The sequence below is a fragment of the Puma concolor genome, chromosome C1 (assembly GCF_028749965.1).
Source record: "Puma concolor isolate L17-30 chromosome C1, mPumCon1.1.hap2, whole genome shotgun sequence".
Lineage (NCBI taxonomy): Eukaryota > Metazoa > Chordata > Mammalia > Carnivora > Felidae > Puma > Puma concolor.
Window position 1 is genome coordinate 201,049,961 of NC_141674.1, and position 16,527 is coordinate 201,066,487.

Sequence of the window (16,527 nt, forward strand, 5' to 3'; positions counted from 1 at the left end):
AATTTTCTATCAGTTTCTAGGATTTGGGTCTGTTCAGCTGACACACCCATTTCCCCTGAAGAACAAGTAGCTCTTCCTCTGCCCAGGGCCTTAAGTGTTAAGGACCAGCAGGAATAAATCTGAGTTCTGTTTACCACCAGGGTAAACTGCCCTCCTATGGCATTCTTGTGGAAAGGCACTTTTCTGGGGTTTAGTATACCCCCACATATTTATAGGCACTGAAAATGACATACATACCTTGCAGACATTGTGCCCACTGCTTACTGCCAATATTAATCTGTATCCAATGATGATTCTCATTCTGTTATTTTCTGGAAATAAATTATTTTGTTTGTTCTCTCAATTCTACCTACCCCAAACTATCTTACTCTTCTGCTCCATTCTTACTTTTCACCTAGTAATAACCACACTTTTTCAGCTTTTTATTGAAAGTAATAAATTAAGACGTTTATCTTCAAGCGGTTTCACCTCGCGTAGTCATCGCCAACACATACATTAGTACGCTCACAGTACTGAGTGTTCCGGAATTCATTTCAGTAGCAACAACATTCACTGACCTTAAAAAAAAAAAACAAAACACAAACAAAAACCAAAAAAACCACCTTTCCACTTACAGTTACTTGCTAGTCTTACACAATTGTACCTTCCACACAGTATAATACTTTAAAATGAAGATAGTTTGAGGAAGCAATATCTTCGGCGGCTCTTCCTTAAAAGGAAGCCACAGGCCACTTGCTGAGATTGGCTTTGCTGGAGGTACTAAGATTCCATCCGGTCATCCTGGGAGTCAACACTTATGGTGGAGCCTTGGCTACTGGCATCAGCACTTTCATAGGACTTTTGATCTTTGGCAAAGTTGATGAAAACCTGATTTTTCAAGGGAAATAAAGCCATTACTGTTTGGTAAGCCAAAGGAAGAAATAAGGTTAATGCACACACACACACACAGAGTGAAAGAGAAAATAAGAAAACTAGATAGTTTACGGACATGTCCACACATATATACACACTCTCACTAGCAGTCCTTTTACATACTCAAATTTAACTGGGCTTTGAAAATAAAACCCATATCTACAACTATAATCATAATATAAATCTAAAGCTATAGTTGAGTATCTATAACCACATATCTGTATTTATATGATCTACATTAACATCTCTATCAAGAATAATACAGGAACCCAAGCCAAACCATTATCAAATGTTTATGAGATGATGTTGAGAGAAATTTCACTAGTTTCAAGGGTTAATATACTAAAACAAAATTTGTAAAGAAAGCCCACATTAACTTTATGTTCAGTAAGCCAGTTATTTAATTTTTTTTTAACGTTTGTTTATTTTTGAGAGAGGCAGAGCGTGAGCAGGGGGAGGGGCAGAGAGACAGAGGGAGACACAGAATCTGAAGCAGGCTCCAGGCTCTGAAATGTCAGCACAGAGCTGGACGCAGGGCTCGAACTCAGAACTGTGAGATCATGACCTGAGCTGAAGTCAGACGCTTAACTGACTGGGCCACTCAGGTGCCCTAGTAAGCCAGTATTTAACAGTCAGACTTTTATTACTTGGTTTAAAATCATTAAGTCTGTTAGTCATAGATTCCTCCAGAAACTATTGATATTTTGTGTCTGACATGGTCATGGTAGTTGATTATAAGTCAAAGGCTAAATTTTCTGGGTCAGTAAAGCCATAATTTCCTGAAGGCCCCATAAAAAATTTTCCATAAAATGCAACACTCTGAGGCCCCTGAGGCTTAATGTTCAGACCCGTTGTGAAGGTAGATGCAATGAACTGTTCTATATATCAGCTTGGTAGAGCTGTACGAAATTAACACCACACAGAGATGGTGAAGAATGACCACAAAGGCTCTAGTTACTGAATACAAAGAAATTAAGAGATGATATGAGTAAAACAAAAAATTCTACATTTACCACTTTGGTTGCATGATTCTACGGATCTAAAGGTCTGATACCAAATTCTCTTTATGCTGTGCTAACCCCAGAAGCCAGTCACTAGAAATGTTATTTAAGAAACCTACTGAAAAGGGGGAAAAAGACAGAAACTTATCAAGGATAAAGTAAGGAAAGTGTTAACATCTATTTGTTTTATAGGTGAAAATACCACTTTGTTGCTTTACATACTCATATAACCTAATGGATATAAGTGTCTTATAGTAAGGAAACGTCTTCTTTTCTCCATTAAAAAATAGTTCATGCTTTTCACACTTTTTTTGAACATCCCAAAAAGTAGGTAGAGTTAAATTAAGCTGGGGTGCCTGGGTGGCTCAGTCAGTTAAGCATCTGACTCTAGATTTCGGCTCAGGTCATGATCTCACTGTGGTGGGATCGAGGCCCATGTGGGTCTCTGTGCTGATGGTGCGGAGCCTGCTTGGGATTCTCTGTTCCCTTCTCTCTACCACTCCCCGACTCGTGCCATCTCTCTTTCTTTCTAAAAGATAAACATTTTTTAAAAAAGAAATAAATTAAGCTAAGTTTTTCAGGTGTAAGCTTAGATATTGCTTCAATTAAAAACAAACTGAATGGTATTAAAAAGAAATAACCAGAATGTGTAATAATTACTATGTGACATTATGCACTTGGATAGTGGTATCCAGCTTACCTCTTCCAGGGTTGTTTGACTCACTAAGAAATTTGTGATATTTAAAGCAGTCTTGTTGGTTTCTAGCAGATCAAAAATGTTTGCCACTCCTCCTGCCGTGACAGGCACATGGTATTCTAGCATGCTGAGGTGCTGATCCTGTGGAAACCGAGGGAAACAATTTATTCTGCAATGTCAGGTCATACTGAGTTGACTAGACATAACTTGACCAAGAGCTAAGGAAAATACTGAAATGCATTCCATTGACAATGATGCAACAGTATAAAGTGATGGCTGTATTTTGAAACTAACAACCTGCAAAGAGATGAAAAGTTTTATGAATGTCAAAGAGGAAACAAATTACAAACCTAATGAATATTCCAAAGTAGTCTACATTCCTATGCACTTATAAAGTCATCACAGTCTTGCCTAGAAAAAATACTGTGAAATGGTATTTTAAATACTTTTTTAATGTTTGTTTATTTTTGAGAGACAGAGTACGAGCCAGGGAGGAGCAGAGAGAGAGGGAGACACAGAATCTGAAGCAGGCTCCAGGCTCCAAACTGTCAGCACAGAGTCCAACACAGGGCTTGAACCCATTAACCGTGAGATCAAGACCTGAGCCAAGGTAGGATGCTTAACCGACTGAGCCACCTAGGTGCTCTATGAAATGGTATATTAGAGGTCAGATTATGCTCAGCTCACATTAAGGCTTTTTTCAGGGATCACGTTTAGAATTTTTTTGTTTTGTTTTGTTATAATGTTAGAATTGTTCTAAAAGGCTGTGGATTAACTTCAATTTATATTGGCTATAGATGCTAGATTTCAAAAGCACTGCATATGAAAAATCTCTTTCAAATATGCCACATTCTTTCTTAACTCACCTGGAAATTCTTTTCAATTTCTTCATTAGTCCATAGTATCACCATCTACTTATAATCTATTCTTGTTTTCTTAGAGCATCTTTAACATTTTGCTTTTCTACATATTTAATAGTCAGCATATCCTTTTTATTTTTCCTCTACAATGACTCTTAAATTTAAACCTTTCCTCTCTATTTGCACCATCAATGTTATTAACCTGATGTTCCCCACTCCATATCTAAGCAACTGTTACAGCCTCTTCTGTGGCCTGGAAACTGCATACATTCATACATTCTGGCACAAAGCAGCTAGGATAATCTTTCCTAAGCACTATTTGATCAAGAATCTACCCCTGCAACCTATATGGATCATGACTGTGTATTTCACCTGGTATTCAAGACATGTTACTGGAAACCCCTCCTCTTCTCACTCCTGTGCTCACTGCCTACCCCCTCTTATTAACCTGTGCATGCATCACGCCTGTTACCACAATCAGGCTATCTTACTTATTTTTATTCCCAAAATGTTGCTTTTGCTATTTCCCTTCTAGAGATCTAGAAACCACCACATACTCATAAAGAATGGTCTGTTTAGAAAGAAATGAGACTTTTGTGATCACTGCATTTGCTTTTTGTAGCCCTGGCCCCACAAGGAACAGACCAGGGTGAATGTAATCTCATCACTCAGTGAATAAACACAGATTTCAACTCAGAAATTCACCAAAAGGAAAAGCACTATGACCAACGTGATTTGTGCAGTGTCCTTTAATTTTTAAATTTGATTTTAATTTAGATGGTTGAAAATAGACTTTGATAAGAATCATAAAAGCCATTGTTTCCTGAAGAAGTTAGCCAAGGTTTGGGAGGTCCAGGCAAAGGTATTTTATAGAGATAAAGAATTATTTTTAAAAATGCACTCTATTTTACTATCTACAATCATGTCACATTACTATGGTGCCTTATAGTTTATGAAGTAGCTTTGTGCACATTTTATCATTTATTTCTCGCACCAATTCTGTGAAGTAGATGTCATTATGCCTATTTCACAAAGGAGAAAAATGAGGTTCAGAGACTTTAAATGTCTTGCTGGAAGTCACACAGGGAGAGCTGCATTTTGGTCCATCTTTCACCATTTCTTTCCACCTTTACACACCTGATTTCTATTAAAAACACTGGCTAGGAGGGAGAGGGAAGATGGCGGCGTAGGAGGACGCTGGGCTCACCGCGCGTCCTGCTGATCACTTAGATTCCACCTACACCTGCCTAAATAACCCAGAAAACCTCCAGAGGATTAGCAGAACGGAGTCGCCGGAGCCAAGCGCAGACGAGAGGCCCACGGAAGAGGGTAGGAAGGGCGGCGAGGCGGTGCGCGCTCCACGGACTGGCGGGAGGGAGCCGGGGCGGAGGGGCGGCTAGCCGGCCAAGCAGAGCCCCCGAGTCTGGCTTGCAAAAAGCGGAGGGGCCTGACGGACTGTGTTCCGACAGCAAGCGGGACTTAGCGTCTGGGAGGTCATAAGTTAACAGCTCTGCTCAGAAAGCGGGAAGCCTGGAGGACAAAGGGAAGGAGAGCTGCTGAGCCCCCTGACGACAGAGCTCAGTTTGGTGGGGAACAAAGGCGCTCGCCAGCGCCATCTCCTCCGCCCATCCCCCAGCCAAAATCCCAAAGAGAACCAGTTCCTGCCAGGGAACTTGCTCGCTCCGCGCAAACACCCAACTCTGCGCTTCTGCGGAGCCAAACCTCCGGCAGCGGATCTGATTCCCTCCTGCTGCCACAGGGCCCCTCCTGAGGTGGATCACCTAAGGAGAAGCTAGCTAAGCCTGCCCCTCCTGCCCCTGTGCACCTTGCCTACCCACCCCAGCTAAGACGCCAGATCCCCAGCATCACAAGCCTGGCAGTGTGCAAGTAGCCCAGAGGGGCCACCCCACCCCACAGTGAATCCTGCCCCTAGGAGAGGGGAAGAGAAGGCACACACCAGTCTGACTGTAGACACAGCGGTGGGCTGGGGGCAGACATCAGGTCTGACTGCGGCTCTGCCCACCAACTCCAGTTATACACCACAGCACAGGGGAAGTGCCCTGCAGGTCCTCACCACGCCAGGGACTATCCAAAATGACCAAGCGGAAGAATTCCCCTCAGAAGAATCTCCAGGAAATAACAACAGCTAATGAGCTGATCAAAAAGGATTTAAATAATATAACAGAAAGTGAATTTAGAATAATAGTCATAAAATTAATCGCTGGGCTTGAAAGCAGTATAGCTGACAGCAGAGAATCTCTTGCTACAGAGATCAAGGGACTAAGGAACAGTCACGAGGAGCTGAAAAACGCTTTAAACGAAATGCATAACAAAATGGAAACCACCACGGCTCGGATTGAAGAGGCAGAGGAGAGAATAGGTGAACTAGAAGATAAAGTTATGGAAAAAGAGGAAGCTGAGAAAAAGAGAGATAAAAAAATCCAGGAGTATGAGGGGAAAATTAGAGAACTAAGTGATACACTAAAAAGAAATAATATACGCATAATTGGTATCCCAGAGGAGGAAGAGAGAGGGAAAGGTGCTGAAGGGGTACTTGAAGAAATAATAGCTGAGAACTTCCCTGAACTGGGGAAGGAAAAAGGCATTGAAATCCAAGAGGCACAGAGAACTCCCCTCAGACGTAACTTGAATCGATCTTCTGCACGACATATCATAGTGAAACTGGCAAAATACAAGGATAAAGAGAAAATTCTGAAAGCAGCAAGGGGTAAATGTGCCCTCACATATAAAGGGAGACCTATAAGACTCGTGACTGATCTCTCTTTTGAAACTTGGCAGGCCAGAAAGAATTGGCATGAGATTTTCAGTGTGCTAGACAGAAAAAATATGCAGCCGAGAATCCTCTATCCAGCAAGTCTGTCATTTAGAATAGAAGGAGAGATAAAGGTCTTCCCAAACAAACAAAAACTGAAGGAATTTGTCACCACTAAACCAGCCCTACAAGAGATCCTAAGGGGGACCCTGTGAGACAAAGTACCAGAGACATCACTACAAGCATAAAACATACAGACATCACAATGACTCTAAACCCATATCTTTCTATAATAACACTGAATGTAAATGGGTTAAATGCGCCAACCAAAAGACATAGGGAATCAGAATGGATAAAAAAACAAGACCCATCTATTTGCTGTCTACAAGAGACTCATTTTAGACCTGAGGACACCTTTAGATTGAGAGTGAGGGGATGGAGAACTATTTATCATGCTACTGGAAGCCAAAAGAAAGCTGGAGTAGCCATCCTTATATCAGACAAACTAGACTTTAAATTAAAGGCTGTAACAAGAGATGAAGAAGGACATTATATAATAGTGACAGGGTCTATCCATCAGGAAGAGCTAACAATTATAAATGTCTATGCGCCGAATACCGGAGCGCCCAAATATATAAAACAATTACTCATAAACATAAGCAACCTTATTGATAAGAATGTGGTCATTGCAGGGGACTTTAACACCCCACTTACAGAAATGGATAGATCATCTAGACACACGGTCAATAAAGAAACAAGGGCCCTGAATGAGACATTGGATCAGATGGACTTGACAGATATATTTAGAACTCTGCATCCCAAAGCAAGAGAATATACTTTCTACTCGAGTGCACATGGAACATTCTCCAAGATTGATCATATACTGGGTCAAAAAACAGCCCTTCATAAGTTTACAAGAATTGAAATCATACCATGCATACTTTCAGACCACAATGCTATGAAGCTTGAAATCAACCACAGAAAAAAGTCTGGAAAACCTCCAAAAGCATGGAGGTTAAAGAACACCCTACTAACGAATGAGTGGGTCAACCAGGCAATTAGAGAAGAAATTAAAAAATATATGGAAACAAACGAAAATGAAAATACAACAATCCAAACGCTTTGGGACGCTGCGAAGGCAGTCCTGAGAGGAAAATACATTGCAATCCAGGCCTATCTCAAGAAACAAGAAAAATCCCAAATACAAAATCTAACAGCACACCTAAAGGAACTAGAAGCAGAACAGCAAAGGCAGCCTAAACCCAGCAGAAGAAGAGAAATAATAAAGATCAGAGCAGAAATAAACAATATAGAATCTAAAAAAACTGTAGAGCAGATCAACGAAACCAAGAGTTGGTTTTTTGAAAAAATAAACAAAATTGACAAACCTCTAGCCAGGCTTCTCAAAAAGAAAAGGGAGATGACCCAAATAGATAAAATCATGAATGAAAATGGAATGATTACAACCAATCCCTCAGAGATACAAACAATCATCAGGGAATACTATGAAAAATTATATGCCAACAAATTGGACAACCTGGAAGAAATGGACAAATTCCTGAACACCCACACTCTTCCAAAACTCAATCAGGAGGAAATAGAAAGCTTGAACAGACCCATCACCAGCGAAGAAATTGAATCGGTTATCAAAAATCTCCCAACAAATAAGAGTCCAGGACCAGATGGCTTCCCAGGGGAGTTCTACCAGACGTTTAAAGCAGAGATAATACCTATCCTTCTCAAGCTATTCCAAGAAATAGAAAGGGAAGGAAAACTTCCAGACTCATTCTATGAAGCCAGTATTACTTTGATTCTTAAACCAGACAGAGACCCAGTAAAAAAAGAGAACTACAGGCCAATATCCCTGATGAATATGGATGCAAAAATTCTCAATAAGATACTAGCAAATCAAATTCAACGGCATATAAAAGGAATTATTCACCATGATCAAGTGGGATTCATTCCTGGGATGCAGGGCTGGTTCAACATTCGCAAATCAATCAACGTGATACATCACATTAACAAAAAAAAAAAAGAGAAGAACCATATGATCCTGTCAATCGATGCAGAAAAGGCCTTTGACAAAATCCAGCACCCTTTCTTAATAAAAACCCTTGAGAAAGTCGGGATAGAAGGAACATACTTAAAGATCATAAAAGCCATTTATGAAAAGCCCACAGCTAACATCATCCTCAATGGGGAAAAACTGAGAGCTTTTTCCCTGAGATCAGGAACACGACAGGGATGCCCACTCTCACCGCTGTTGTTTAACATAGTGCTGGAAGTTCTAGCATCAGCAATCAGACAACAAAAGGAAATCAAAGGCATCCAAATTGGCAAAGATGAAGTCAAGCTTTCGCTTTTTGCAGATGACATGATATTATACATGGAAAATCCGATAGACTCCACCAAAACTCTGCTAGAACTGATACATGAATTCAGCAAAGTTGCAGGATACAAAATCAATGTACAGAAATCAGATGCATTCTTATACACTAACAATGAAGCAACAGAAAGACAAATAAAGAAACTGATCCCATTCACAATTGCACCAAGAAGCATAAAATACCTAGGAATAAATCTAACCAAAGATGTAAAGGATCTGTATGCTGAAAACTATAGAAAGCTTATGAAGGTAATTGAAGAAGATTTAAAGACATGGAAAGACATTCCCTGCTCATGGATTGGAAGAATAAATATTGTCAAAATGTCAATACTACCCAAAGCTATCTACACATTCAATGCAATCCCAATCAAAATTGCACCAGCATTCTTCTCGAAACTAGAACAAGCAATCCTAAAATTCATATGGAACCACAAAAGGCCCCGAATAGCCAAAGTAATTTTGAAGAAGAAGACCAAAGCAGGAGGCATCACAATCCCAGACTTTAGCCTCTACTACAAAGCTGTCATCATCAAGACAGCATGGTATTGGCACAAAAACAGACACATAGACCAATGGAATAGAATAGAAACCCCAGAACTAGACCCACAAACGTATGGCCAACTCATCTTTGACAAAGCAGGAAAGAACATCCAATGGAAAAAAGACATTCTCTTTAACAAATGGTGCTGGCAGAACTGGACAGCAACATGCAGAAGGTTGAAACTAGACCACTTTCTCACACCATTCACAAAAATAAACTCAAAATGGATAAAGGACCTGAATGTGAGACAGGAAACCATCAAAACCTTAGAGGAGAAAGCAGGAAAAGACCTCTCTGACCTCAGCCGTAGCAATCTCTTCCTCGACACATCCCCAAAGGCAAGGGAATTAAAAGCAAAAGTGAATTACTGGGACCTTATGAAGATAAAAAGCTTCTGCACAGCAAAGGAAACAACCAACAAAACTAAAAGGCAACCAACGGAATGGGAAAAGATATTTGCAAATGACATATCGGACAAAGGGCTAGTATCCAAAATCTTTAAAGAGCTCACCAAACTCCACACCCGAAAAGCAAATAACCCAGTGAAGAAATGGGCAGAAAACATGAATAGACACTTCTCTAAAGAAGACATCCGGATGGCCAACAGGCACATGAAAAGATGTTCAGCGTCGCTCCTTATCAGGGAAATACAAATCAAAACCACACTCAGGTATCACCTCACGCCAGTCAGAGTGGCCAAAATGAACAAATCAGGAGACTATAGATGCTGGAGAGGATGTGGAGAAACGGGAACCCTCTTGCACTGTTGGTGGGAATGCAAATTGGTGCAGCCGCTCTGGAAAGCAGTGTGGAGGTTCCTCAGAAAATTAAAAATAGACCTACCCTATGACCCAGCAGTAGCACTGCTAGGAATTTATCCAAGGGACACAGGAGTACTGATGCATAGGGGCACTTGTACCCCAATGTTCATAGCAGCACTCTCAACAATAGCCAAATTATGGAAAGAGCCTAAGTGTCCATCAACTGATGAATGGATAAAGAAATTGTGGTTTATATACACAATGGAATACTACGTGGCAATGCGAAAAAATGAAATATGGCCTTTTGTAGCAACGTGGATGGAACTGCAGAGTGTGATGCTAAGTGAAATAAGCCATACAGAGAAAGACAGATACCATATGGTTTCACTCTTATGTGGATCCTGAGAAACTTAACAGGAACCCATGGGGGAGGGGAAGGAAAAAAAAAAAAAAAAGAGGTTAGAGTGGGAGAGAGCCAAAGCATGGGAGACTGTTGAGAACTGAGAACAAACTAAGGGTTGATGGGGGGTGGGAGGGAGGAGAGGGTGGGTGATGGGTATTGAGGAGGGCACTTTTTGGGATGAGCACTGGGTGTTGTATGGAAACCAATTTGACAATAAATTTCATATATAAATAAAAAAAAAAAGAAATCATATAAGTTCAAATAAAAAAAAAATAAAAATAAAATCACTGGCTATAACTACATCTTGTACAAACTACCTACACATCAAAGATGTTATAAGGATAGCTGTTTTGTCATGTGCATTTATTTAAATATGTACTATATGAGATACATACACATATATCTGTGCCTGTCCATCCTGTGGGTATGTATATATAACATGAGATTAATTGAATAATGTTTCAACTAGTGTGGGACTTAAGAACTTGATTTCCAAGCAGTTCAAATCATTGTGGGCTTATTTTCCAAATGAGAGGAACAAAGAAGATAATCTTTTCCAGCTGTGACATTCTGGAACTTTGTAATTGTTTTTTTTCTAAGAAGAAATATTCTTCGTCATATAATATCTGTCTTCCCTCAGTCCCTTAACATATATAACTAGTAAACTCTGTGTATACAACTTAAAAAACTAATAGTATGGTCATAAAGCCTCTGTGAGAAACAAATAAATGAAGATATATATATATGGACTACATTTTATGTATGTATGTATGCGCTTATGTTAATGCAAGCTGTCTACACCCAATGTGGGGCTTGAAGTAATAAACCTGAGATCAAGACTGACATGCTCCACAGAATGAGCCAGCCAGTTGCCCCAGGACTACATTACTTTTAAATAGCTACAAAATTATATAATTAATTTGAGGATTCTATTTGTTCATAGTAAATATGTTTCAGAGTGTCTTATGTATCTTGAACTAATAAGTGTATTAATAGTAAAGCCACAGTCAACTTAAAAAAGGCAAACATCCGTATGAGATTATGACTACCAAAACCAGTCAAGACTAAGAGGTAGGACAATTTCTTACTTACTTTTAAGTATGTTTTTGGAAAGTGCAGTTGCATAAACCTTGTGAGGGCCTCCATGCTCACTTTGGTATTCTTCAAGTGAACCTTGACAGTAAATCCTCTTCCAAACCTAGAAAGAAAAAGTGTGGAATGTGATATGAGTTACATTTCGCTGAAATAGCTCCCCTGGAATTCTAGGTAATGAAACAGGACCCAAGCTGACCATGATAGCCCCTTTACTTATATAAAGACTGTCATTTTGCCATAAAAGTTCAGGGTATGTTGCAACTGGAAATAGTGCACTGCCATTATTTTTTATTTAGTTCTACCACTATCCAAAGTCACACTCCTTGGACAAAAGCTGCATTAGAAAGAAAACATAAAATCTTGGCTTTCTTTGACATGGATGAATTGGCAATTGATGTCAATATCTGGGGTTAAATACTTTCTAATTTAAAGCAGACAGGTCTTAAAGGGCAAGTCTTTGGAGATTTGGTGTCAAAAGTGAGCATTAAAGTTATTGAGGTTTTAAAAATGAATAATAGGGGCGCCTGGGTGGCGCAGTCGGTTAAGCGTCCGACTTCAGCCAGGTCACGATCTCACGGTCCGTGAGTTCGAGCCCCGCGTCAGGCTCTGGGCTGATGGCTCAGAGCCTGGAGCCTGTTTCCGATTCTGTGTCTCCCTCTCTCTCTGCCCCTCCCCTGTTCATGCTCTGTCTCTCTCTGTCCCAAAAATAAATAAACGTTGAAAAAAAAAAATTAAAAAAAAAATGAATAATAAATCAATATGCTAGCTAACTGTTTGCCCAAATATAGACTTTATAAACAAGTCACAACAGACTCTGGGAACAATGTATATGGCGTCTTTTGCCCTTTTTTGCTTACCTTGGTTAATGCTATCTTATAAGAAAACCAAGTTGTACAAATAAAATTATAAAGTTAACACCGTGAAGTTTGGAGATTAACATGAATACGTGTAAGTGCATATGCATTCTGGCAAATATAAAATTTTAATTTAATTTTAATTTGGTCATATGATATTTATGCACGTTTCCCCAGTGTATTCTTGATTAAACGTTTTGAATGCAGTAAAAATGTTAAATAATTTACTGAAAGCCTGTGCAAATGGAAAATGAACATGTTAGATAAAAATCTATGCCTTCGTGTACTTGGGAAGGTCTAATTTCTTCTTGAGTAAACTCTTAGAAACTGCCTTCTGAGAGTTATTTTTGTCGTAGTTGTTTTTAAGACCTAAGTAAGATAATTTTAAGACCTTCGGTAAGATAATTTAACTTTAAGGTGAACTGATGATCAACTTTTTCTTTCCAGTTTTACTACCCATTACAGGATAGGCTGCTGAGTAATCCTACAAAGTAAGGACAGTACTGTTAGATGTACTTCCCCACATCAAATGTCAAACAATGCCATTGTTCTTCACCTGCTCTTTATATGCTGCAAAGATCCAATGCACTGGAACCTTCCATTCACCATAATGGCCAACCTGGTACAGAGAGCCTCACATTCTTCCATGCTGAAAGACAGAATCACATCAGAATTCTGGGCACAGAGAAGTGCTCATAAGCATAAGCTGAGCTGTTTCATTATGGCACCTTGGAAATACTATTTTAGTTCCTTAAGATGTCTTTTCCCTTGAAGGACACACAAAATACATTTTAAAATATAAATTAAATGTCTTCACATAGGGTTTATTGCTCTTTATTCTCCAGCTTCAAGCTATCTCTCTCACCTGGAATGCCCTCTCATCAAATGCAGCATTTCTTTCAACCTCTTTTAAGCTTAGGCTCAAGACCTACATTTCCTGAGAAATGTTTCCAAAATAATCCTGAGCTTTTTTCATGATGTTTCATATTCCATATTCAGTTGACTTTTATGCTTTTTTATTTATAACTAGTTAACCTATACTTGATTATATAATCTCTCATTTCTAGAACTGTGTTAACTGGTAGAGATCCTCTCCAATTCCTACAAAAGTGAATGGTAATGAAAAGACTGGTTTCAGAACACATAGTGCATGGGGCATAGCTAGAATATGAAAAAGTCTCTTAATTATAAACTAATCTAGAACTTTTCCTACTATGAGAATTGCAGGGAAGAGATCACTTTAATACATGGCTAACCTTATAAAAAAGGCACAGATAAAATGCTTCAGCAGCATTTTTATTTCCTTGATTGGAAAGGTCTATTTCATGGAGGAGGACTGGGAGATTAGAATTTGTATTTTTGGCGGCATTTGGGTGGCTCAGTCAGTTGGGCATCTGACTCTTGATTTCAGCTCAGGTCATGATCTCACGGTTCGTGGGATCGAGCCCCGCGTCCGGCTCCAAGCTGACAATATGTAGTCTACTTGGGATTCTCTCTCTCCCTCTCCCTCTGCTCCTCTCCCACTCATGCATGTGCTCTCTCTTTCTTTCTCTCAAAATAAATAAACATTAAAAAGAAAGAATTTTGATTTTGTGAAAAGACAGTTTCAGGTAGAAAGCACAGCCAAAGAGAGGGTGTGGTGATAAGGAAGGCAGTGAGTGTATGTGGAACCACTAGTCATTCAGATTGACTGAGAGGAGAGGGTGTCATAGGAGGGAAAAAAAAAAAAAAAAAACAAAAAACGGAAATTTAGATGAAGCCAGACAACAAAAGGCCTTGTATACTATGGCTGAGGATGTTGAACTTTATGTGATAGGCAATAAGGAGTCCTAGTCAAATTAAGAGAGTCATAAGTCCCTCTCAATTCGAGAGAAATTTTTTAGAAAGACTGTCCTACTGGCCACAGGAGCTGGATTCTCACATGAAACCTGCCTGACTCGCCCCTGTGACCATAAACATAAAATACTTTATTTGGTTGTGGCAATTCATCACTAATATACATTACATAGGAATACGTCTTCCCATCTCTCATCCTAAAATGCTGTCAATGACTTCAGTGTTCCCCCCACTCAGTTTACCTGTGAGACGTGAGGATGACGGAACATTTATTCTGCACTTCTTCTGAAATGATCCTCCACAGGTGCCGTTTTGACTTAGGGTCCATCCCAGAGCTCGGCTCATCCTTAATAGAAAGTTACAGGGAAGATTTATCAAATTAATTAATATTTGATGAGGTCCTTTACATGAATCACTGCGTCTCACTTGCCTAGAACAGAAATCACTTTGCGAAGTCCTGTGACTAACTTGTTTTGTACTTAATAGGTTTCTTTCTGCTGCTGTCAGAAAGCTCAAAATTAACCATTTAAAATTGTCAATCTGTTTTAAAAAGTGCCTCAGTGAAGTTGACACCCTGTTACTTTACACTTGTCTCATATTTCTTTGGAAAAAAAAATCTGGTTCAATTACTGACAAAGCAGAGTTTCTGCATTTAATACTACATTGTCACATGTATATTTGAAGCTACATCAACAAGACTGCTACCTTGCTCCTGATAGCAGAATTGTGGCATGAGGAATAATACGGCATGTGTCGCACAGAGAACACAACCTGATTTTCCAGTTAATATGTTTGAGGTAGATTTTAAATTCTATGCTACTAATTGAAATTTAATACTCTTTAGAGAAATTAAAATAAGATTTGTAGAAATTGTCAAGTAGAAAATATAAATCATATTTAAAATAAATGTTTCGAAAAATTGTTCAGACGTTAAGATGCAAAATGTACAAAAATGAATGACCTAAACAAAGAATACTAGATCCTAAGAGATGATTAAATTAGCAAGTTCTAGGTCAAGATTAGGTAATAATTAAAGATATGAATTTGCAGTGGAAAACATCCACATAGGATCATCTGAGGCTTGTGTTTATAGTAAGAGGCTAAAGAAAGGAATGGATATTGATTTGGGCAAACAGTAAAGGATATCTTCTCATTGCCCCTGTTTTTGAAGATGATAGCATAGATGGCCGATGCATATGGAAGAAAATATAATAGCTTTCTCTCACAGCCTGTATTTCAGTTCAGCTCATTAATATATAACCTTTGCATAGCACTTTCAAATGTTTTAAAGTAATTTACATCCATCATTTCACAGGGGTACCTAAGGATTGTTTTGTTTAATTTAGGGGACACTTAGACAATAAAATTCCACCATAAGCATCAATTGGCAGGGAGGTAATGTGCTATAAGCTTCTGGTATTATACAAAGGTAGGTTGTGTATCACTCTCGCTGGGCAGTTTAAACGATTTGGTCTCTGTCTGACTGAATCCCCAGAATAACGTGGTGATTTGTAACTGAATTCGTATTGCATATGGTTAAAGCTCTTGTGAAGTTTGGAGCTCCTTGAATGAAGGGGAGCTTCCAAAATAAGGACAAGTTCATTTCTCGGTAATAAACACCTCCACAATGTTTGGTGCGAAGAGCAAGCAGGATGCCACGTCACCTCTACGTGAACTTTGTATTTCCAGGTGACGAATTTAATTTTCCAGCTCCTAACCGAACTATAAATGTGAAGTGCATCTCTTGCCTCCAAAAAATTCAAACAGAATAGGAAGGCATATTGTCAATCACATCCCAAACTAGGTAACGTGTATTTTTAAGTCACGAGGAAATGAAATTTTAGCACAACATGTTGCCCTAAAATGTGTCTCTCCTCTTTAGTAGAAGTTGGAAAATATGTTGGTTCATCTGACGAGTTACTAACAGAACAGATTTCTTCAATAATGGGTAATCAAATTCTCCCATATTTTGTAACTTTACTTACTCATTAGCATATCCTGAATTTGGTTTGGCTACTTCCTGTTCCCATGACAAGTGTCTCTTCTGAAACAGACTGAGCCATAGCTCTTTGCTGACATAAATTCCCTTGAGGAGACAGCGTATGTAAAGTGTTTTGCAAAATAACCAGCACATTGTGAGACTTCACCAAAGGTTTATGGCAACAACGATAGTAACATGTTGCACATACTATTGGACATGTGATTCTAATTATGTAGTAGCCTTTTCCACAACAGTCCTCTTACCAGCAGCAAAATGGAAGGTTTCCCTATCAAGGCCAGTGCGGTGGATAATTTTCTTTTTGTGCCGTAACTGCACAGCGAGGTAGCCCTGTCCTTGTAGGGCATCAGGTGAAGTCTCCTAAGGAGTTTATGAACAGTCTGTGGGTGGAAAACAGGAGTTAGAGGAA

At 39.2% G+C, this 16,527-nt stretch overlaps 1 protein-coding gene across 1 annotated transcript in view; it reads right to left on the minus strand.

Annotated features, from left to right (window-relative positions):
- Positions 1–407: 407 nt before the first annotated feature.
- ABCA12 (ATP binding cassette subfamily A member 12) overlaps positions 408–16,527 on the minus strand; it is a 188,754-nt gene continuing 172,634 nt past the window's right edge. The window contains exons 48-53 of the mRNA XM_086719559.1: positions 16,364–16,498; positions 14,362–14,465; positions 12,840–12,932; positions 11,427–11,532; positions 2,614–2,751; positions 408–867 (exon numbers count right to left, since the gene is read on the minus strand). Coding sequence (XP_086575685.1) covers positions 760–867; positions 2,614–2,751; positions 11,427–11,532; positions 12,840–12,932; positions 14,362–14,465; positions 16,364–16,498 — 684 coding nt within the window. The 3' untranslated portion in view covers positions 408–759. The remainder of the gene's footprint in view (positions 868–2,613; positions 2,752–11,426; positions 11,533–12,839; positions 12,933–14,361; positions 14,466–16,363; positions 16,499–16,527) is intronic.